We start from the raw sequence: 22,637 nt of genomic DNA on the forward strand, positions 1-22,637 counted from the left end.
ATTTTCAATCTCGTTTATACGGTCTACAATTTGCTTGGTCTCATTTTTCACAATTTTTTAAATAAATGAATAACTTTGTTAACTGTAGTTTAACACCTAATGTAAATAGACTAGAATGGTTGTGGTAGGTAAATGAATCATTTTATGAAATACTCTGAAAGCTTACTTTGTTTCAAGGCATAACAACTCATGAAAGTGCTTGTATATAACCTGATTGCTTAATTAGGTTAAATGTAATCACAGTATCGAAGATCAGATCCTGCCACCTTTACTTAGTGAAGAGCCTCTGCTTCCACAAGCTCTTTTTAACAATGACTTTTGCAAGAAATCATGATTTTGTGTAAGTGACAACACTACATCTTTAACCATGAATGATACTGGTGTGCAGAACTGAGACCTGCATTAGCTAATGACACAAATGATCGATTTACTTCTCAATCCTGACCTCAGTATATGTGATCACAGGACAAAAATTTCACTTTGCATGAAAAAATATAGAAAAATGCCAAACTTGGTAAGTCACTCTACAACTGAGCATTTTTCTTGTACTGCCTGTAAGAAACAATTAATGTTGAGGAACTTGAAGTCTGACGGATTCCCTCACACTGAGTAACAACTTACTCTTCAAGAAGCTGCACTGATTTAATGGGATTACTGGTGGCTTAAGTAGTACTGCTAATACCACAAAATCATGAGTCATAGACCTCCCTGAACTTTTTCGTTAGGTATCTATTTTTGAGACAGTTATGTTTTCATAGTTTCAAGCATCTCTCCACAAGACTAAAAGCTGACTTTAAAAAGTAATAAAATACTCAGAGTTGGGGCTCCAACAACATCCCGTAACAAGAAACCTCACAAGATCTTGCAGCACTGAACACAGTGCTATTCAGCATAATTCAGGATTTGAAAATCTGACTCTTGCCAGATTTTTCTATTTTTCTTCAGAATTGCTGGAGCTTTATTTGCTAGAATATATTTTCTATGAAAAAGACTTGTTCTTTTCATTCATTACAGAATGAGTGTAGCACAGGTACACAAAATCATTAGTACTAAAAAATATCTACAAGGAATTATTAGTGCAAAAGCATGAGGACATCTAGGCATGCCCTGGAGGTACCCACACAAATTTACACTGAGGCACAGGTGTGTCTGCACATGCAGAACCTCACAATACTTCTTTGCAATCCTGCTTATGTTTGAAAAGAGCAAAATAAAAACTCCCACTTCTTTTTCTTCTTTAAACATTAAAAGAAGAATAGTGGAGGTCTCATTAGCTAAGCTGGCTAAAGAAAGCATGAATAAGAACTGTGTAGCTGAAAGGCCTCTGTTTCTGCTGTTCTTGAAACAACACTTCTGTCTGATTCTGGATAATGGGCTTTTAATAAAAATATCCACCAAAGGAAAACAATTAAACAATACATAAAGCACCAGGGTGCAATCTAGTGGTTCTGTTACAGTCTGGAGTTGTTCCAGCAGAGAACATGTGGATATTTTTTACAGGCTACAGTGTAGTTCTCAAAAGTTATTATAAAGCAACAAAATTTAAATTGGGGCTGGACATCTATACAATTGCTCAGTGTTGCTGTAGGACTTTTAATGCAGACCTGAAATTTATCTCCATCTAAATGCTGCTGATATTTTGACTTTTAGGATAAAAATATCTGCTGTACTCTTGCTGTTGTTTAATTTCTTCCAGGATGTTTCTAGTGATATTTCTCACCTTTCCATCAAAGTATTTGACAATATGGCAATTCTTTATCCATACACCTCTATTCTTTCATCTTTCTGGCTTGACAAAAATTGGAAAACAGTTATATTGGAAAAGGGCTCAGGTACTTTTCAGTACTTTGAAACTACAGACCATGTATGGCTTGGGGTTTTAATCAAATCGTTTTTAACCTGAGCCATATAAACCTGACACATGCCATATTTTATTATCCTTTCTCCCCCCACCCCCCACTCGGCCATGTCAGTAAAAGAAACTGTGCATCTGTAGAAAAGTAAGCCGACACTAATTAATTTCTGTAATGAAAAGTCTCATTTCTGTAGTTCCAGTGAATGAAAGAAGCGTCATATACAGTTTTAAAAATCCTGGTACAGTAAAGGTGAAAATTTCGGGTAGTTTGGTGAGAAGAAGTTAGATTTTCCAAATAAAAATAAACAAGTAGGAAGAACAAGAGGTCGCAGGTTATAAACAGTGTTGCCAGTTTTTGTTTTATGGTGAACTTTGAAGTATAACAAAATGTTGAAAAGCTGTTTATACCAGTGCTTCAAATGCTTTTAACTCTGCTTCTCCATTTCCTCCATCCGAATGCTCAAAACATTTGTTAAGAAGCAAGACAAAAGCATGAAAAATTACTAGTATTACAAAAGTTCCACCACATTAAAAAAAATATTCAAAAGCCACAAATCCTCAGGACTATTGAATATTTACATATGAAACTTACACTCTAAGCAGATTTAAAAAATGTTATTCGAAGTGAACTTCTACCTTCAAACTTCTTCAAAAGGAACTGCTCAGGTACTCTTAAGCCATCTTTTTATAGCTGCCTGGTGTACCTTTCTTTGAATTCTCCGAAGACACTTTCTATGGCAGAATGGAAAAGAGAGACATCTCCGGTTGAAATGCTCATGTTTTGAAGACTTTTGGAAGAAGTGGAGAAAAGAAATGAAAAACTGATTGAAACTGTAACTTATGACTCTGCAGAATGCTGCGGGTGACTGAAAGCAAACTATAAAATACAGCCATACAGAAACTATCATACAGATTTCCTAGAGCTTCCATGACTGTTCTGTTCAGCTGTATTTTTCTTCATAAAAGTAGCACTGTGGCCATGATGATGCAGGACTGTGGATAACAAGCACTCTCAATAACATCCATCTACGTTTGGTTAAATCATTACCTGCCTCTCATACCTATGACTCAGAGCTTCTGCCTTCCTCTTTAAGCAGTGACAAGCTGAACACGTTGCTGTCAGCAAATGGACAAGAGAAATAATAATAGCTGGGCTAATCTAGTTAATGTAAAGGAAATTATTGAGAAATAAATAATTCATTTCTGTTAGTAAAAATAAACATGGCGTTTTGCAAGTCTGAGGCTGCTGTCAATGAAGTTCACTGATGGATCAAATACAGTAAGTTCTGAAGATGTTAGTTGTCTACTTCTAGTTCATTTGTTTACTCGTGAGGCTGAGCAGATAACTTGACTCCTTTATTTCCTCTCCCACACTTTTGGTTTTTGTATTTCTTCATATTTGAACCAGAACCCGAGTCTTATTGTATTTTTTAGACCTGGTCTAGCATAATGTAGTCTCAGCAGCAGCCTCTGGACATTAAAGCCATAAAAAATAAAAGCATTAACTTATGGGTATTTAAAATTATTGTCTAATTTTTTTTTTTTTCCACTAAAGCTGTTGCTGATGGAATTCATTAAACTTTATCACAATATACCATTGTTCTATGACTCACTGTAAAAAGTTATGTACAGTTAAGAAAAATGCTGATTTTTGTCTCCTACATTATTTTGTTTATCAGAATTCAAGGTATCTACTTCGAGAGTTACACAACATTGCAGACAGTGATGTCAAAGAAAGCTATAGCAATAGTCAAAATAATATAAATCGATGGTTCGCCCTCATGTGGTGTATTTAGCTCACTTCTGGAAAATAGCAGTGTTTCAGAGATGAGCAATTAAAATGGTTTGGCAACTGGACACATTTCTAAGTAAAAAAAGCTTAAAAAGACCAGAAATATTGTATTTTAAGTGAAGAAAAATAGGAAAGGACAGGACAAAGATAATGCAAATATATTTAAAATAATAAATATGGATAGGCAAGAATGTGCACTTCATCAACACATGGAGTACATGAACAAATGGACATTTAACAGAAGTGGAAGACTAGTGATTTGAGCAAAAACAAAGAATTTTTGTTTTTCAGATGCACATAATTAAAATCATGGAAACAGGATACACAAATGTTATTAGAGTTGTTATCTCCAATTCCTTAGTGAATAAAAAGTTATAAAAGTGAAATTTTCAGAAAAAAATTAAATTAATATATGCACATATATACTTTTTTTTGTACAAAAAAGCATAAGGAAAGCATATCAATATTTTCTTTGAGTGTTCTATTTAGGGTTTATGTGTGAAATTATAACTTTAAAAGTAAAAAAAAAACCCCACCCACCATAGTCAACACCTATTCTGAAACAGAGTTAACAACAAGAACATATTTGAAAACCACAAAAATACATTTACAAAGTTTTCATGTGAAATATCTGAATTAAATGCCATCAGATAAGGAAATACAAAAATAAGACCAAAATAAAAGAGCTGGAATCCATCAATGCATTCTTCCTTAAAACCTTAACTACGCCCTCCCTGTAAAACCACAAGGATACAATGAATTTTTCCTAATATTTTTGATCAGAGGTTAGAATATAGAGTTTTAAACTTTTATTTTCTCCCAAAATAAGCACTAGGCATTGTCAGACAGAATGAAGACTTTCTGTACACCTTCATTTTCTTTCATTTTATAACACATGTGCTTTTGAGTATGATTTTAATTTTGCATTTTCTTAGTTTAAAATTATTATTTTGGGGTAATTACAAATTTAGTCCTTTATTTGAAATTAAATCATGGACACAGTTCATCCTTAACTCCGCCTCAGTGTCACCTATGTCTTTGAATTTGCTCCCCTTCTTAAATTAAAATCATATATGTGACTACTAGAAATTTAACTTAAAGATAATATTTATTATCATAAGCTATTTCTAATAATTCCAAGAAACACGCACACACATTTCATTTTATGTTCACTTTTATGGCCAGGTTCACTGATACGCTGTGGCTGTTTTATGCTACTCTGGAGTAGAGCAAAGCAGCCAGAGCATACTGGCTGGTTAAGCTAAATTTATAGCTCCTTTGTTGAATAAAAGCAGTGCAAAGCAGTTGGAAGGCACACCCCAGTTTCCTTCTGTCTCCTGCTTCTCTCTCCCTCTACTGAACATTCACAGTTGGTTTCCACTGCCTCCTGTGTCTTCTATATTCTGCTCTATGGAAACACAACTTTTCTGTCCTATGTAAACTCAAAGTACATACGTACACATCTGTGCACGCACAACACAGATCTCAACGTCTGTCTGCTGCCTTCTTTACTGAGCACATCTGGTATAATGTGGAGCTTATGAAAATAATCATTTGAACATTAGTAGTCAACCATTGCTTTCATTTTTTCTACAACTGTTGGCAGAAAAGAGCGGATTGGATCATCATAAACTTGGGTGTAGAATCATCCTCTTAGAAAAGAGCCATCATCTTCTATTGCTTTCAAAGAGATTAAAGCAAATTTAACCTGAATAGGTGAAAGTAAATGATGAAACAAACTCTCTAGAGGGAAAGATACATCAGGCCTTGAAAATAATGGAAAAGATCTGTGCTTTCTTGTTATCGTGGGGAAAAGAAGACATGCCTGCCCTTTAGAAAAAGGGCATTCTTCAAGAGGTTTTGTAGCTCGACCCATTGCTTAACTATGGTAAACATCAAACAAAACTTTTCAGGCAAAATCAAAAGTTACAGTGATTTGATTACAGCACTTCTTTTCCATTCTTCAGATACTTCTCTCTCCTGCATTTTTTACTACCTCCTTGTAGTTAACATGAGCAAACATATTTTCTTACTAGAAATAGGAAAGAAATGGAATGGAAAACATATTGGTTTATACATGAAAGAGCAGTCTTCATCTTCAAACTGGCCACAGCAATTTAAATTTGATTTTGCACTAGAAAGAGATAGTTTCAAAAAACTACAAAGACACTTCATGTAGTACTGAAACCAAAATGGCAGACACAAACCAGGACCATCATTTTTCCTGTTTCCCCCTACTGGAGCCACTCACTCAGCATGAATTTAAGTGATTATTCCGTGTTATGCCTCTAATTCATCTTCAAATTTTCTACACTTCTACACATGAAAGTTGCTTTTTCCTGAAGAAATAGAGAGATTTTCTCAGAGAGTTTTGGGGAAGAGTAAGTCCCAACAAGACTCCCTTAAAATAGGTTTATCTAGTGATTTATGCAGTGGAAAATAACTACTGTTCACCCACCTGCATGCATTTACATATGTGTGTGTGTAAATGCATATACTGTTCTGCAAATAGATTCTGGCCTCAGAATAATATACCTGATATGAAATACATGATCAGATATAATACCTGATTATAGGCAAAACTGGAGGCAGGAAAAGTCTTGATCTCTGGTACTGTGGACACTATCATTCAGAAGGATCTCTGCTGTGAAATTTGACAGTCAATCAAGCAGTAACAAGCTGCCCAGTGTCAGGGCTGCTGACACTTCAGATATGTGGTTGGTGCCATTCTAGGAAGAAACTGGGGCTCTGCTGGTGAGAAAGTGAAGGTCATGTGTATCACCTAGGGAGCTTCAGATTATTTTAATGCAAATTTCTCAGTTCCTAAGAACTCAAAGGATTCGGCTTTTGAGGCAGCCAGAAAGCAGGAAGCCTCAGCTTCTCTCCAACGAGGATCTACCTATCTAAAAACTTATTCACATCTTGGTTATTTTGGAGAGGGCTTTCACCAGTACCCTTTCCTGCCTTCACTAGGGATTGAATATTCAGAATCTCTCAATCTGCTGAGGAGTAGGTATGAAGAGAAAATTTTGTACCTTATTTATCTCTTAAAATTGAGGATATCCAACATTTTTCCTACCCTTTTGTCAGGATCTTTGTAACTGCCTTTAAATCAATTTATTTGGAAACAAAAAAATCAAGCCCATTTTTCTATCTACAAAGCTAACTGGCTTTTATTCTTAAATACTGACCTGTTGCAGGTCAAAATTCCAGACCAACAATTGCCTTTCTGGGTTTTTTAAATAAATCTTCTCTTGATTTTCTCCGCCATTGTACCTTCCTTTCTATCTGTGGCTAAAGGATTGATTGTGGATGTCTCTTTCCTGACTACTGTCTTACGATTCTGTCCTGGCCAAACAGAGAACACAGGCTACATCCTGTGTGACATTTTGGTTAACAGCAGGGTTAGATTCTGGTCCACAGATTAAGTGTCTCTTTACCAGGAGTTGTAAATTTACATACCATTCAGACAAGATCCATAGAAGATAGCTACATGGTTTATCCTACATAATTTACATATTTTTTGTGTTCACCTTTTAACATTCTATGGTGTTTGCTTCATTGATTCCCATTCAAAACTGTTGTACCAGTCATACCCAATCCATGTCAATAAGCCCTACAGAAAGTGCAAAGACTGTGCTCAGGCAAAAACAGGCATAGAATGTAGGGAAACATTTCCTGTTGTTCCTACACTCCCAGAGAAAAGGAAACCAATAATATCTACTGTAAACTGTCAACAGGATTATAGTTATTTTTTTAAGGCATTTAACACAATAAATTCACATTATTATAACATTCATTGCAAGATTAAATGGATGCATTTAAAATAGCAGCATTAAATTTTGTATCATCGGCAATTCTTTTGAGGGAGATCCCAAACTTTATTTTTCATTTATCTACACTAAGAAAAACCCCAACCCCCAAAAAAACCCAACAAACAAACCCCAATTATTTTAGTGATATGTCTGCAGATGATTAGTCAGCGGTAGTGGCTTACATGGACTTTATTTTCCTGGATAGTGCTGCTTTGGTCAGGTACAGAGACTGAAATTTCCTTCAACTCTGAAGCACAGTAACAGGTACAGCAGCGATATTAGCTGCTCCAAACTATTTATCAGTGTGCCTTCAACTATAACTGTAAAGTACATCTTTGAAATGGTATTATTAAGTGCAGGTATTTGTTGTCAGGATAGCAGAGGTAGCAATTATGGTTGCAGTATCAGTTATGTGATTCTTCTGTTGAATAAGATGGGATCACCATTCTCTGAGCATTGATGGCCACATTTTCTATATCATTATTGGAACAGGTTGGAGACAAACCAAGAATTTTGGGATGATCATATTAATATCAGATACTAATACCAGTGGTTTGAACCCCTAATGTCTGTAGAATCTCATCAAAGATAAAACAGATCTTGGTAAAAGCTTAAGGCAGCATTGAGGTGTAGAAAATTTAGAGCCTGCCACTGACTTTTGTTTAGACTCTTTTAAAATACAACAAAAATTTTTAAAAATAATATTAAAACTTTTTCCAGTGTGATATTGTGAATATGTAGGATAGCAGGATATCCTGTTTCTGGATTTGACTTTGAATTTGTGTTTTTATCAGACCCTTTGCATATCATTCCATGGACTGCATAGAGTTTTTCAGAAAAAAACCCCATCTAAAACCAAAAAAAAAAGAGTTTTATACTTTTTGTAATGTATTTTCAATAGAATATTGACAAATGCACTTTTTCAAACTGTCTTGACTGTGACTGGAGATACATGTTTTCTCATTGCTTTTCTTTCTATCAGTTTCCACTAAATGAAACTTCTTAAACATGTAGCATTTGCCCAACCTTGAGAGGTGATTGCCCACTAAACCTTTCCACTGGACTGCCTAACAATGAAAGGAAAGGGTGTGTGTAAGACAAGACTACTGAAAGTCTAAAAGAGTGTGTTTTTAACTGGTTTAATCTTCTCTGGTCCCATGAAAATGAGACTAAAGATTATGATGCATCACCTATGAAAGAATAAAATTTCATTTAGAACGAGCTATTGAAAGCAAAGAAAAATACAGCATGCAACATTTCCTAGCATTCCAAATGAAACATTTCTTCACTATTTACTTCAGAATAAATAACACTTTACTGCAATTCATCAAAAAAGTAAATTTGTCAAATCTGTGACCATCATGAGGAGATTTTTTTAAATGAACAAGGAACACCCAGTTCAGACCATATTTCATATAGCTTTGAATCTGTTCCAGTTGCATATAACTGCAATCAACATGAACAGTGATTTTCTTCAGCCTGGTATAAATGCTTATATTTAAATTTTGTAGATATGTAAGTGAGCAACCTCCAAGTCAATTTAATGGCATGATGTAATAATGATAAAACCATAACATCACTGATTTTTTCTTGGGGTGTGAATTCTGAGTGGAAAATAACAACAATTAAATGATCTAGTTTTATTATTTACCAAGTTTTCATATGCTGGCATACCAGGATTAAGTTAGTTTGACCTTGGGTCACTCTCTTGTCTTTCAAGATTACAGTGCTCTTGTTCATGTGTTTATGTTTTACAACCAGTTTTCATAACTTTAAAGCAAAAAGGTACCAACCTGAATGCTGTGAGATACTCGACATCACCCATAGGAGGATCCAAGCCACCTGTCCAAGCAATATTTATGTTATAACCTTCACCAGGGCCACTTCCAACCTGAAAAACAGGAATAGGATGGCAAAAGGATTGAAGAGTAGGAAAAGGGAGAGGGAAAGGGGAAAAAAAAAAAGAAAAAACCCCAAAAACTTCTCAAGTGGCTTTAGAAACAAACATCAAACATCATGTCAGATCAGGCCAGCCTTGTTTGACAGGGACTGCTCTGGGTTATGCACTTGTTCTCCACTGGTCCCCTGCTCCCAGTGGACAATTTGGTAATCTGGTGTAATTTAAAGAACCAGAGAAGGACAAGAAAATTAGGGGTAATCATGCAATGCAATTACCTGAAAGATACAAATAAAAATGAGGCTCTAAAGAAATAAACCTAACCTCATTTGGGGCTCCACTGCCGGGGAAGAAGTTGCCTTCATCATAACGATGGAGGGAAACATACAGGATGCTGGGGTCAGCATAAAAAGCCTGCTGTGTACCGTTGCCATGGTGAACATCCTAAAGGAGAAAGAAAACAGATGACAAATGTAATAATGTCCAACTCAGTGCAGAGAGCTCAGTTCTGCTTTCTTTTACCCCCTCTCTCTCTTTCCCTGTTTCTCTCCCTCTCCCTTGCCCTCCTTTTGTCTTTCCCTTTCCCCCTCCCTTCACCACCCCATACTTCCTGAACTTTCAGGCAAATTACTCTTTAATGCACTCATTTTTTAAACTGGCTTCTAAAAATCAGGAAACCATAGCGAGCGTGCCCTGGAGACTCCAGATGAGCAGTCATTGAGAAATCCCAGTCCTTTTGTACAATTAGATATTTATACACCGGCTCTTTGTACTCCTTGCCTCAGTGATGGAATCTAGCATCCTGTTTTATGGAGGAATTTTATGACTTATTAACTGCCAACAGTTCATAACCCCTCAGGCTTAATTAACTAGCCTCATTGGCCTCTGAAGAAAGACTAATGTTTAAACTACAAACTAGTATTTTGCAAAAGGATCTATGGTTTACAGAGCTTTTTCACAATTCTTGACAGAACACTAAACATAAGTGTATTCATTGATTTGCCAAGTTCCACTATTGAGGTCAAAGGCTCTGCGACCAGCTGAGTAAATTGGCTTTCTTGAAACATTCAGTTCAGTTAGCAGTCCCTCAGCAGTTAGATCCACATCAAAAGAGATGCCAGATGCGGAAAGGACTTCATACTTCATTTTTGCAAAATCATGACGGCAACAGTTGAAGACATAGGAATATGATCTCATTAGCTATTAAATCATCTGGCAGATAGGATGGTGCCTTCCACAATCAAGGAATGACCTTGGCCAGTCTCCATATTTCAAATATTATATAACGCAAGTGAGAAGAAGTTCTGTCATTAAATAAAACACTGAAAAAGAAATGCTGACCGTATATCTATATAACAAAGGCTGATGATGTGGACTTTTACTAATTTTTAGTTTCATTTTTACAGTTCTACCATTATACTTTGTGGTTAGACACACAAGAAATTCTACAAGTGAAAATGGAAAATCCACATGCCTTTCAGTAAAAGAAAGCTGAGTCCTTTTTGTAAGTTTTTATACTGACATTTGTAAGAAGATGAAAAATTATTGATCTTACTGGTTTTACTCCTTTAATCCATCCCTTTGAAATTTCTGATTTAAAGAGACAATTTAGAAAAAGGACAGACAAAGTACTCTGAATGGCAACACTATCACCCAGACTGTGTTTATTTTGTAAATGCTACGAGGTCTAAACTAAACTGAGTACCAGAGAAACAATGGTTACATTTTCCTCAGGATGCCTAGACTCCAAGACCATTCAAGTTAGGTGCATATTGCCAACTACACAACAAGCACTGCCCATTACCCACATTGTTCAGGACTCTACACTGATTGAGTCTTACTTGCACTGCATTGTGCTTGACTGGGACCTCCTCTGGGACCTCTGTGGGGGTAATATAATGGTTACTTTTCTTTTCTCAGTTGAAAGTACTTGAAATTTGAAGGTGATGTTGCAGCCCAGCTGTGACAATGCCAAGGTTAAATGTAACACGTTGGGGGTGCAAGAGAGGACACACTGGTGTAAGGGTGTCGGAGGTTTGAAAGCAACCAGAGCAGTGTTAGAGGGCTGACTGGTAAATTAAATAAACTGTGGCATGCAGACTAAACCCAGAATCCCACCCAGTCTTCAAGTGCAACAGAATTAATTGGCTTACTCCAAAGTAGACTCAGATCATGCTGACATACATGCCAGTATGGATGATCTTGGAAGAAAGATTGCAACAATGCGAGAAGCTATGGCAGCCATATAGACACATCTGCAGCAACTATGACTAAAACCATATTAGGACTGAATTTTGTGATTTTAATTAATCTTTCTTTTCCATATAATTTTCAAATGAGAAGAAAAGTTATTAAATGGGCATAGACAGGTGTTATTATTATTGTTATTAGTAGTATTATTATAACAATTTAAATCTCAAAGCTAGCTTTTTTGTCTAAACTTTAATTCCATAATGGATTTTTCTGTTTTGAAGAGCAGTAACTCCTCTGGATAGACAAAGGAATGTGTTATTTAAAACTGTGGATGTTACCGTGTGGGAAATGTGTTCCAATTCTGGCTGGAGTAGATCAAATATATTCAGATTATGGAAGTCAGTTCAAAATGGAGATTTATTCAAATGGTAGAATGAGGAAAGAAAAGCTGTCAGAAAGGTCTTTTATATCAGTGAAGAAAAAATAAAGGAAAGATTAAAATATAAAAATTAAGAATTTATATGAACACAGGTAGCAGCTATTAAGACTACACTTAATTTGTAACTAGAGTACAGTTTAATGTGTGGCATTTAATATTACTTTTTAACCTCTACACTGCAGTAACATGTATAGTTGCCAACCAACATGGGGTCCTGCTGTGCCAGTCACTATCAAAATATAGACTTAAAGGTTAATTTCACGTCCAACATCTGTAATTCCATTATTTCCTTAAGGTGCCCAAAACTCTCTGCTGGTGGACATAGAGACATCTCTATTAACTTGCTTGCTCATTCACTTTGGGTGGTGATTCATCCATGGTTTTCATACATAAGAAATCTTTGATATGAATTTTTGTCTATCATTGCACTGACCATGGAGCAGACTGGAGACTGGTCGACAACTGCTCCAGGAATGAAGCAATCTTTGTCAGCCACATATTTCTCCCTTTTCAGCAGCTGAGTTATTCTGGCCAATGGGACAGAGTCAGAGAGTGGCTGAGCATTCCCTCTCTGCTTTCCTGGGTAAGGATAGACAGCTTCACAGGTAATCATTTGCACAGGTAATGATTTACACATTTAACCTTGCCTTTAAAAATTGAAGCTGAATTCCTAAGTGCTTATAGGCTGAGAAGGTCAAGTGGAATTGATTTCTTTTCCCAATAAGATGAACGTAACACTGTCAGAAAGACTGAAAAACTTTCACAAAGTGCAAATTTTGAATAGGTTTTTCTTATTAAAAAACCCAAAAAACAAACAAAAAAAAAAACCCCCAAAAACCAAAAACACCACCACCACCACCAAAACGTAGACTTCACTTTTGGCCAGCAGTTAAACTCAATGAACTGTAAGATTCAGGCCAGTAAACATATACAACATACAGTGAAAGTGAATTTTTCAAAAATACTGGTGTGTTGCAGTTTATAATTATGTGCCTAAGTGATAGGATAACACTTTGATATTTGAAAAACATTCTAAGAATATCTAACCTACACGTATACTCAATCTACCACTCATTTTTCACTTGCCATTCCTTCTCCCACACTCCCCCTTTCTCTGCTTCTCTTCAACAGCCAGTATGCATGTTTAGCTGAACAAAAGTGCTAGATGGTAAGGCCATGACTTCACAATAAGATTTAATTATGAGTGCAGATATGAACAAGATTTAGACTATTAAGCCCTGCACTTCAAAAACCCTTTAACATATTTTGTCTTTAAATCTTTTATCACCTGCAAAAATTAATTAAGTGCAGATGTAACAGGTTAGGTTTTGATGCCAGAGTTCATTTCCTGTCTATGCTTTGTCAGACACCCTATTACACCTCCTCATGAACTGTAGGAAAACAAAAATGGTGCTCATAAATCAGCATTCAACTTTCCTTGGGCTGTGCATTGGGCTGATCCTTTAAGTGCAAGGCAGAGCTCCAATTCATTATTCATGAAAATAATATAGACAACATGCCAAATGTCATCTGCATTTAAATAATCCATTTGTTAAACATATTAAGTGTTGTGTAAGAATGCCTTCTATTAAAATACAAGACTAATCCAATGAGGTGGATTTTTAATCACGTAGCTTTCCTTTAGGGAACCATCAAAAGCTGGCACACATGACTTGAAAACTTCTCAGAGGGAATGACCTGTTGATTTGTTTAATAATATCGAAGTTACACAACAAGTCGAATCATTGCTAGCTGGGGGAAGTGGCCAATTTGGTTACCAAAGCAACAACATTCTTTAAAGCACATCTGACTATTTAAAGTTTGTATTCTGTAGGGAAAAGTAAACTTGGGTTCTGTAGGGTTATTTTAACGGTGGAAGTATCAATTCATTTAAGGATCATAAAAGTTGCCCTGATCTGTGCCTTCTTCTCATTAAATTGCAGTTAACACCATTAAAGTGAAACATAGATGTTTATGGCTTCAGTACTGCCATCCTGGCTTTAATGAGTTCCCAAAATCAGAGGAAATGCACACCTTTATTACTTGTAGGTATTAAAAGCAGGAAAGTCTGACATATAAATACAAATTCATTATCTTTTATCTGGATGCACTGAAAGTGTGATGCTTGCCAAGAATACATACCAGATCTACAATCAATATCTTGCCTATATTTAGCTTGTCTCTCAAGTATTTGGCAGTAATTGCAATCGAATTAAAAAAGCAGAACCCCCTGTGGAATAGAGAAGAACAGAAATAAGAAAGCAAATCAGTCAGGAAAACAGCTATAAATAATGATCAGAGCATTTTAAAAAATGCTATATGATCTCTGAGGCCATAAATCTGCTTCTGGGAGTACCTAGAAAGTCTTTTCAGTCATCTGCTAACAATTACAGTTCTTCAGAGACATGCACAGTGCAGGTGATTGCCAGTAACCTTAGTGCTCCAAGATGGGCAATATTCCCTGGTACTTACATGGCTGTTGATTCTTCAGCATGATGGCCTGGGGGCCTTACAACAGCAAAGCCATTCTGTAAGAACAAGATAGGTTTTCAATTATCAGCTAAAAAAAATACTTGACTCAGTGCAAAACAGAGCAGCAGGCAGACTGGATTAAAATCTATTAGAGGCTCTTGAGCACTTTTTCTGTCCAATCACCCTTTCATAGCAGTGCCAGAAATAATATATTTGAGAACAGTGGCATATAAACTTATATAAATACACACATGCACATACACACACACACACACACACACATGATCTAAAGAGAAGGAAAAGGACAGGATGAGAAAGCTGTTGTTATCAATTCCGCTGTCTAGAATTCACATTTAAAAGGAAGCAGTGCCCACTGATTCATACTTGATCTAAATTCATGTAATCTTACACTGCTCCAGCTTCAGATGCTTCAAAATAAAAGTAGCTTGAGATATACATTTTGCATGATTAGTTGACCCTACATTCAGACACATACATACACACAAGTATAATTCCTAACCATAGAAAAAGGATGACAGAGAATATCCCATGTTTCTGCAAACAATAAATTAAACTTGGGAACATGCCATACTCTCAAGTTTAAGAGATTCCCTAAAGTCAATTTCTAGCACACTTTCTGGAATTGTATACAAATTTCATGAAGTATAGCACTAGGATCAGTAATGATCAGGGAAGTTGAAACTGCAAACAAAAGAAAAATTAAGTTTCTCTCTTTCCAGCATGGGTAAGATAAATCAAAAATGTAGAAGTACAGGGAAGATAGTTCTTTTCAGAAAGTCAGATTATATATTCAAGGAGCATTGTTTCATAAGGGTATGTATGATACCAAATTCCTCGTACAACAATCAGACTCATGTAAAATCATTACTTCATCAAATTTACTTTTTATTTCAACTACTCAAGACAGTGTCTTCTATTCAGCTGTATATTCAGCATCAGATTAATGTCAATTAACACGTACATAATAATAGGAAATTATAATCTGTGCATGACTCTATCAGCCAAACTTGTATATTCTAGTATCCTCACACAAATACCATGTCTACATTCATGGCTGCAAGACTAACTAAGCATTGTGTTTTCAGAGAGGAGACAAGAAGAAAAAGGATGGAATATTTCAGTATTCCATCCATTCAACAATCAGTATTAAAGCAGTTCGGCTTGATATACTTAAGATAGTTAAATGTTAATTTTTCAGTCTGAAACAAACAGGATAATCACAAAGCTTTCACTCCCATGGGTGTAAATGAGGAGGAACAACATGGCACTTGAGTTACATTGGTGCCTGTGAAACTTGTTTGTTTACAATCCTAAATCCTATGAATGTGTTTTTGTGTCTACCTATACAATTGTCTACCTGTGTTGTTTCACTGTCATTAATTTACAAACAAATACTAACAGGCTATCTTATATAATTGGCCATTAAAAGTAATCCAAGCAGCCAACTGCATAGCTTTTGTGGACCATGGCCGAAGTTCTATCAGACTACAGCAAACTTAAACTCCAATGCAAATGGTCTGCATCTGTAAGGGTGATTCTTCTGGCCACCATTTAAAGAATCTGGGGGGATTTGACATCATGTCGTATTTAGCATGAAATGTCCACATTTTAAAGCAACCCCTCCCAAAAAACCCTAAAGACAGAAAAAACATACACTGATACTTAAGTAGGCATTCCTGAAGGAGGAATATAAAATGCCTATACATCAAACATGCCATAAAAAAAGAAAAAAAAAAGCCTTGTGGACTTCACTAGTCTCCAGAACTACGCCTTACACTCTCAGCGAAAATCCTGTTCCTTATCCTTCTGAGGGTTTTTTAACATTTCCTTTTCACACAAAATATGACTTAGAGAAGAATTCTCTAGTAACATTCATGAAAAAACAAAGTATGTGTATATTGAGGAATGTGCAGATAACGAAGTGAAAGCAGACTCAGAAAAGTGCTGTAGTAGAGAGTATCACCCTACCTGTATTTTGTTCTCTCAATATTTGTAAGTATTTCTAGGTTTACAGCTGCCCCTGCTCAGATCACAGCTCATTATCATTTAACTTTATCAGCATTCCCAAAAGATCAATAAAATTAAGATGATTATGTCAGAGAGGATTTCATGGGGCAATATAGAAAGAAAAAATATATCAACCATATCAACACTGCTGTTTTTGACAACGTGACAGATACATTATAGGCTTCTCCCGCTCCCTTACTTTGACAAGACTGTTTGGAAGCCCTGTTTTGTTGGAGAGCTATTTTCTGCTATCAGAGCTTGAGTTAACTATCACAATTCTCCTTGAGAATCCAGGACATTCATATCAGTGTTGTCAGCATTTTTTATGTTTCTTTACTTTACAAGATGTTCAGTATTCACATGGAAAATTTTCTTTTTTAAAATACAGTGCATATGTTGCATTGATGATAAAGCATATAATAGAATAGTTTTTACCAAACACTGAAAACTAGTTACTGTACAGTATCAACAGCTACTTTTGTGCAGTTGATAAAACACTTCATCTCTTCTACTTTCAAACTTTGTATGAACACACTGTACCTGAAGTACAATGGAACATGAATTCATTCATTTAGATGATATTTAAATACCAGACAGTGAGCTCAGAACATTAGACAGAAAGGCAAAAATCTGCTTTAAAGATAGAAAGACTAACACAGAGCTATATGTTGAAAACGAAGCCAACACACATAAATTCAAAGCATTTTTGTACAGAGCCTTATTTATACTGGGATACAGACACCTTTATGTGTAGACAGAACATTAAACTCACTGACAGACATGAACATTAGAAAAAGGATTCATGTCTGTGCCATTATATTACTACCTTTAGTTAAAGGCTAAGAGTAAAGCCTGAATAGGGATATTCTAAAAATCTATGCATATTTGAACAACAAAGAGAAGTGTGTCCAAACTTAGTTTTACAAAGAAGATCCATTGCAGATAGACCCACTTAGTCAGACCTGTAATGAAAACTAAGAAAAAATCTTAGCCTTTTTCCACAGTAAGGTAAGGCATTGTCTTCTTTCATGACGCCAAATAGGTAGTTGGGTGCATGATTTCCATAGAACAGAGGTGTATGTCCTACTGTGGCCTTCCTGTCTTTGGTGGTAAAGTTGATTCCTTTCTGTAGATTAGAATGTTGGGCTACAGCATGCTTGGGCATCTATTTATACCTCCCACTGAAACCTTCCAAGACAAAGCACTCAAGATACTACCATAACACAGGTGATTACTCCAGGGCTTCAGACTGAACATCCACAGCACATTTCCACTACTGTTTCTATTATACAAGGAGATAAATCTAGACATAGGGAATTGTTCCCTATGGCAATATATGGCGACTGTGGCAAGGTGTGAATCATTCTTCCCTTCAGCTGGCAGTGAGGAACTTGCTCTGCCTAGATTCCAAGTGGACCAAAGGTGACCCAGGAAGTCTGGCACTCCAGGCATGCCGAAAAGCCTCACTGAGCAGCAGTGCATGCTCTAGTAAAATCACCTGGCTTTTTATTGGCTCCAAGAAAAGGTAGCAATGAACCCCAGCAGGATCTTCGAAATCACTTGCTGAAGCAGCAGCAACCTCAGGTTCAAACCTTATTCAGCATGGGGATGAATTTGTAAAGACTCTTCCCAGACCTGTTTTTGTGTTAAAATTTTGTGATGTGTAAAACAAATCTAGAGACACATCTTTTCAGTCTATATGAATTTTCTGACAATAAGTCTAGAGTCATGCTCTTCCCCAGTTCTTATTCAAATTCTTCAATAGAGAAGAAAACACCACTGCTGAATCTCAAATTTAAGAAAAGACAGTTTTATGTGGAGTTTAAAAATTGATTCATTTCAGATGAAAAGATAAGAAATTGAAGCTCTTGTACTTTAAGCTGTAAATGTCTGTGTGGAAGATGTCACCTATCCCAACTATTCAAGAGGCAATAGACACAAAATGAAACAGGATTCCATCTGAACATTTAAAAATGCTCTGTTACTCTTAGGGTGACCAAGAAATAGAACAGGTTGCCAGGAAGGTTATGGAGTCTCCATCCCTGAAGATATACCAAAGCCATCTGGGCATAGTCCTGGGTAACGAGATCTAGGTCGTCCTGCTTGAACAGGGGGATTGGACCAGATGACCTCCTGAGGCAATTTGCAACCCTAACTGTTCTGTGATCCTATTCAGAAGCTCATAACCTTTGGAAAAAAGGTTTTCAGGAAAATGGATGTAATCCCTACTGATGAGCCAATTTCTCAGCAGAGCTTTGTCCTGTGCACTAGATAATTGCAGTTGCAGAAATTGTTAAGGACAGCTTTCTTAGGAATCTCTGTGTATTTCATGGGAACACCAGGTACTCAGGGTCTGGATTCCACAACTGAAGCTCAACATCCTCTGAAAGTCAGGTGTTGCAGTTTATATTTATTTCTATTTCTACATGTCTAAATCCCTCAACCTATCTAGCTTTTAGCTTTTGAAATTATCCGTGCTTAAACATGGCATTCTTGGACACTCACTTGTTTTTAATGGAAAGGTTTTATTTTTGTTTCAATGTGCACAGGCTTCAGAATAAGAAATAAATCACTGAAGCTATTACTTCTCTTTTTTTTTTTTTTTGTAGAAACTTATTTAGTTATTACACTGAAATGTATCCATGCCTCCTGTCAGAATTGATTTTCCTTATGTTTTACATATATACAACCTTTTATCCTAATAAAGTTATGCAAAAAAATGTAAAAGGTGCTCCATACAGTGTGTCTGACAGGGTGTAGACCCTGAAGTGGTCTTAGTACCATCTTTAACCCTGCTATCTCTGGCTTAGTTAACTCCTACAACACAAACATCAGGGCTGCTTTAAGTCTCAGCTGCCTACAACAAGCCCCTTGCAACTGGTACTCTGAAGAAGATAACCATGTTCTTACCAGCACCGCTTTATGCTGTAACATGATACCAAGCTATGCCATCCAGCAGGGAGAGTAAGCATAAGAGTGACTGGTGTAAGGCCAAGGCAATCCTCAGGTACCTGTTTAGGACAATTTTACAAGCTATTCATATTGCCAGAGCAGGAGCCAGTATCTGGCCCTGGGGGTCTATGAATGCAGTGAACAAGAACCCATGATTTAACAGAGCAGTATTAGTAGCACATAGATTTGCCAAGAAAACAGTAATGGACATGAGGGAATACCATTTTGTCTTGCAGAGGAAGCTAGTAGAGGCCAAGAACATAGAATTGGAGATGAAACATTTAACTCTGTGATGGAAACAAAGTGTTCCCTGTCTGTTTTCCCGAAGGTCTTAGAGGATAGCCCCAGAAAATACACTTGAGAAGCTGGTGCTTGCAGGCTAATTTAAGTACAACTGCAATGGCTTGTTTAGCCAGTAGTGTTAACTATATTGGGAAAGAAAACAGTCAAAAGAGCTTTAAGATCTGAATGGTCATGGAGATAAGCTATTTACCACACATATAATTAAAGTTGCACTGCTATATGAAATAATAACAGTCATTCAGCTATAAATATAACCATAATTGCTGGGATTAAGTATGTAAGAGATGGTTGCATATAAAATTTTGTAATTTTGTAACTTTGTAAAAGGGAAGAATACAGACTACTCTCTAAAAGACTTCCTTGGTGACTTCAATTGATGGATTTTATCAACTGTATCTGTAACACTAGTAAAATAAATATTAATTTGTTACTTACATGCTATGCATTGCTAAAAATGCCTCTTTTTATGGCTGCCACACATCACTTCTGAAATTTTTTTTAAGGCAAAAGGAGAGTGTTAGGAGGCAGAGGGTGAGACAGGGAGGTAGAACCAAGGGTAGGGCAGAACCTGCTGGAGGACTACTGTCCAGGTACAGAGCACTTCCCAGGAAAGGAGATTTGCCTCTGGTAGGTAACGAGAGGAGCTGTGTGGGGTTTGGTGGTGCTCACAGGGGCAGAGAAATTTGCTGGCCTGAAGGTGTGCTACAGAGAGGATGCTGTGAGACTAGGAAGATATTGGTGTTCAGCTTTTTGTTTATTATGCCTACAGAAAGATAGAAAATTTTTGGTTTTGCTCTAAGAAAACATAGCAGTAGAGCTGTGCAAGATGACTGAGTGATTTTTACACAGAACAATTTTAAGACAAGAAAACTAAGAACTTGCAGAAGGAGGATGTTGATTAAGATAATTCTGCTATTCATTAGATTAGTACAATTTACCATACGATGTTTCCTTCATAGCCCTGTGTGACAAAGGACTTGAGACCAGTAATAACCAAGGTCATTTGGAATGAGAGTTTCAAGCTCAGTATGTTACCCACAGATTTATACAAAGACACCAGAGTAGCAGTGACCAAACCCAGGAGGTTTATTTTGGTATTGATTCAACCTGACATATCAGAAAGAACCATCCCAGGAACAGATCAAATTCTGGTTCAGAGGAAACTCATTTCATTTACTTTCATTCTGTTAAATGACCCCTTACTATCAACAGGGAACTCTACATGTGCATATGTGGACATGCACACACACATACCTACGATAAGGCAGAGAAAGGGCTTGTGTTTCACTCAGTTCAGCTGAAGTGGATGTTCAAGACAGTCTCAGACCATGCTTTTAACCTACATTCCCTTTTTCTTAAGTGTTCTTTTACAAAAGCACTTCTTAATTTGTTTAAACATTGTAAAAAATAGCAAATAACCATACAAATCCTACTTTTGCATATATAATTTATTGTGCAGGTCTCTTCTGTTTCAAATTAAAAATATAAGGCACTTACGTGCTTCTGTCACAGAAAAGAGTGCTGCCATTGCCAAGGTTGACATATTTAAAAGATATGCAAAGTAAACAAGACAGTAATCCTTTTTATGGTTACTGTACTTAAAATAATTAATTCCAGCTTATAATATTACTAAATGGGGTCATCTGAGGCTGAAGAAAAACATTTCAGAAATGTTCCCTTGGATTTTCAATAGTTCCAAGGTCTGCTCTGTCACAGATTTGCCTATGATGATGGAAAGTCACCTCCCATTGCAAAAGGAGCTTCTTTTAAAATTATATTTTTCACATTTTTTCCCCTGCCACTCAGTTGTAATATATTGTCAGAGAGGTGGACAAATTTTGATCAAAAAATAAGTTGAGACACATTTAATGCTCACAAAACAGCACACAATAAAACAACCATTACAAGAATACTAATATTTTGAAGGACATTATTCAACTATGTCATACTAACATAACCAACTATCAGAATCGTAACTTCTTAGAAGCAGTATTAATAATATATGTCAACAAAAAAAGGTGGCAACATCAGCATGAAAAATTTGCTTAACAAAACGGAAATATCAGCAACCTAAACTCTCTCAGAAAAAAAATTAAATAATTTGGCAAGCTAAGTCCTAACGGTGAGATTCTCTTCAGGCTCTAAGAGTTATAAATGAAATCTGAAACTCAAGAGAGACCACAGATGCAGAAACCCTCCTTTCTTTTCCTCTAAGTCTTGTCCAATGTGGGGTTTGGATGATCTCTGTACTCGTCCAGTTCAGCAGCCAGAGGGAAGTGCCTGCTGCGCAGGATAGCTGAGGGCAGGCAAGAGGAGAGCCCCTTTGTGCCCGGCTGCCTGTGGGTGAGGCAGTGCACCGCCAAGGAGGGAGGTGAACTGAGACATCAGAGACAGTGTCAGGGAAGCAGCCAGGCTGGGCTGGGAAATAAAAGGGAAGGCAGGGCTGGAAAACACCTTTGAATGCCACCAAGCCTTTAGACTATGTGCTTCTGAAATACGCCTTGTTATTGCAGAGCAGTGACTGGGATGCTGTGAGTGTTCCTTTTGCAATGTATTCTAGCACATCCCTATTTTCCCATGGTAATGCAAGAGAGGAAAGAGATTCTTAGGAGACACTTCCAGGAAAGAAATTCTCTCTCTGCAGATGTAGATCTTTTAGGGACCTCTTCCTGAAGGTGCTGCCACTAAGTAGAGGCCAGACAATGATTTCTAGGTTCACTAGCTATGCTGCATGCAAGAAATCATATGTGGGGCACTGCCTATATTTCTTCCCCAAACCCCAAGGAATATATCATAAGATTTATCTGTTAAAATTATTCATTCAATATAGCTAATTACTGTGGTGGACTTCTATACACTCACTTCCGCAAACTCCGCGCTTCTAAAGATTT

At 36.6% G+C, this 22,637-nt stretch overlaps 1 protein-coding gene across 1 annotated transcript in view; it reads right to left on the reverse strand.

Annotated features, from left to right (window-relative positions):
* The window catches only part of HDAC9 (histone deacetylase 9), a gene marked incomplete at its 3' end in the record, with an annotated part of 272,117 nt that overhangs the window by 77,333 nt on the left and 172,147 nt on the right, over nt 1-22,637 (reverse strand). The window contains exons 18-21 of the mRNA XM_084260475.1: nt 14,464-14,519; nt 14,134-14,221; nt 9,684-9,803; nt 9,256-9,353 (exon numbers count right to left, since the gene is read on the reverse strand). Of these exons, the coding sequence (XP_084116601.1) occupies nt 9,256-9,353; nt 9,684-9,803; nt 14,134-14,221; nt 14,464-14,519 (362 nt within the window). The remainder of the gene's footprint in view (nt 1-9,255; nt 9,354-9,683; nt 9,804-14,133; nt 14,222-14,463; nt 14,520-22,637) is intronic.

Source organism: Gallinula chloropus (genome assembly GCF_964237585.1).
Source record: "Gallinula chloropus genome assembly, chromosome: 2".
In the NCBI taxonomy this organism is placed as follows: domain Eukaryota; kingdom Metazoa; phylum Chordata; class Aves; order Gruiformes; family Rallidae; genus Gallinula; species Gallinula chloropus.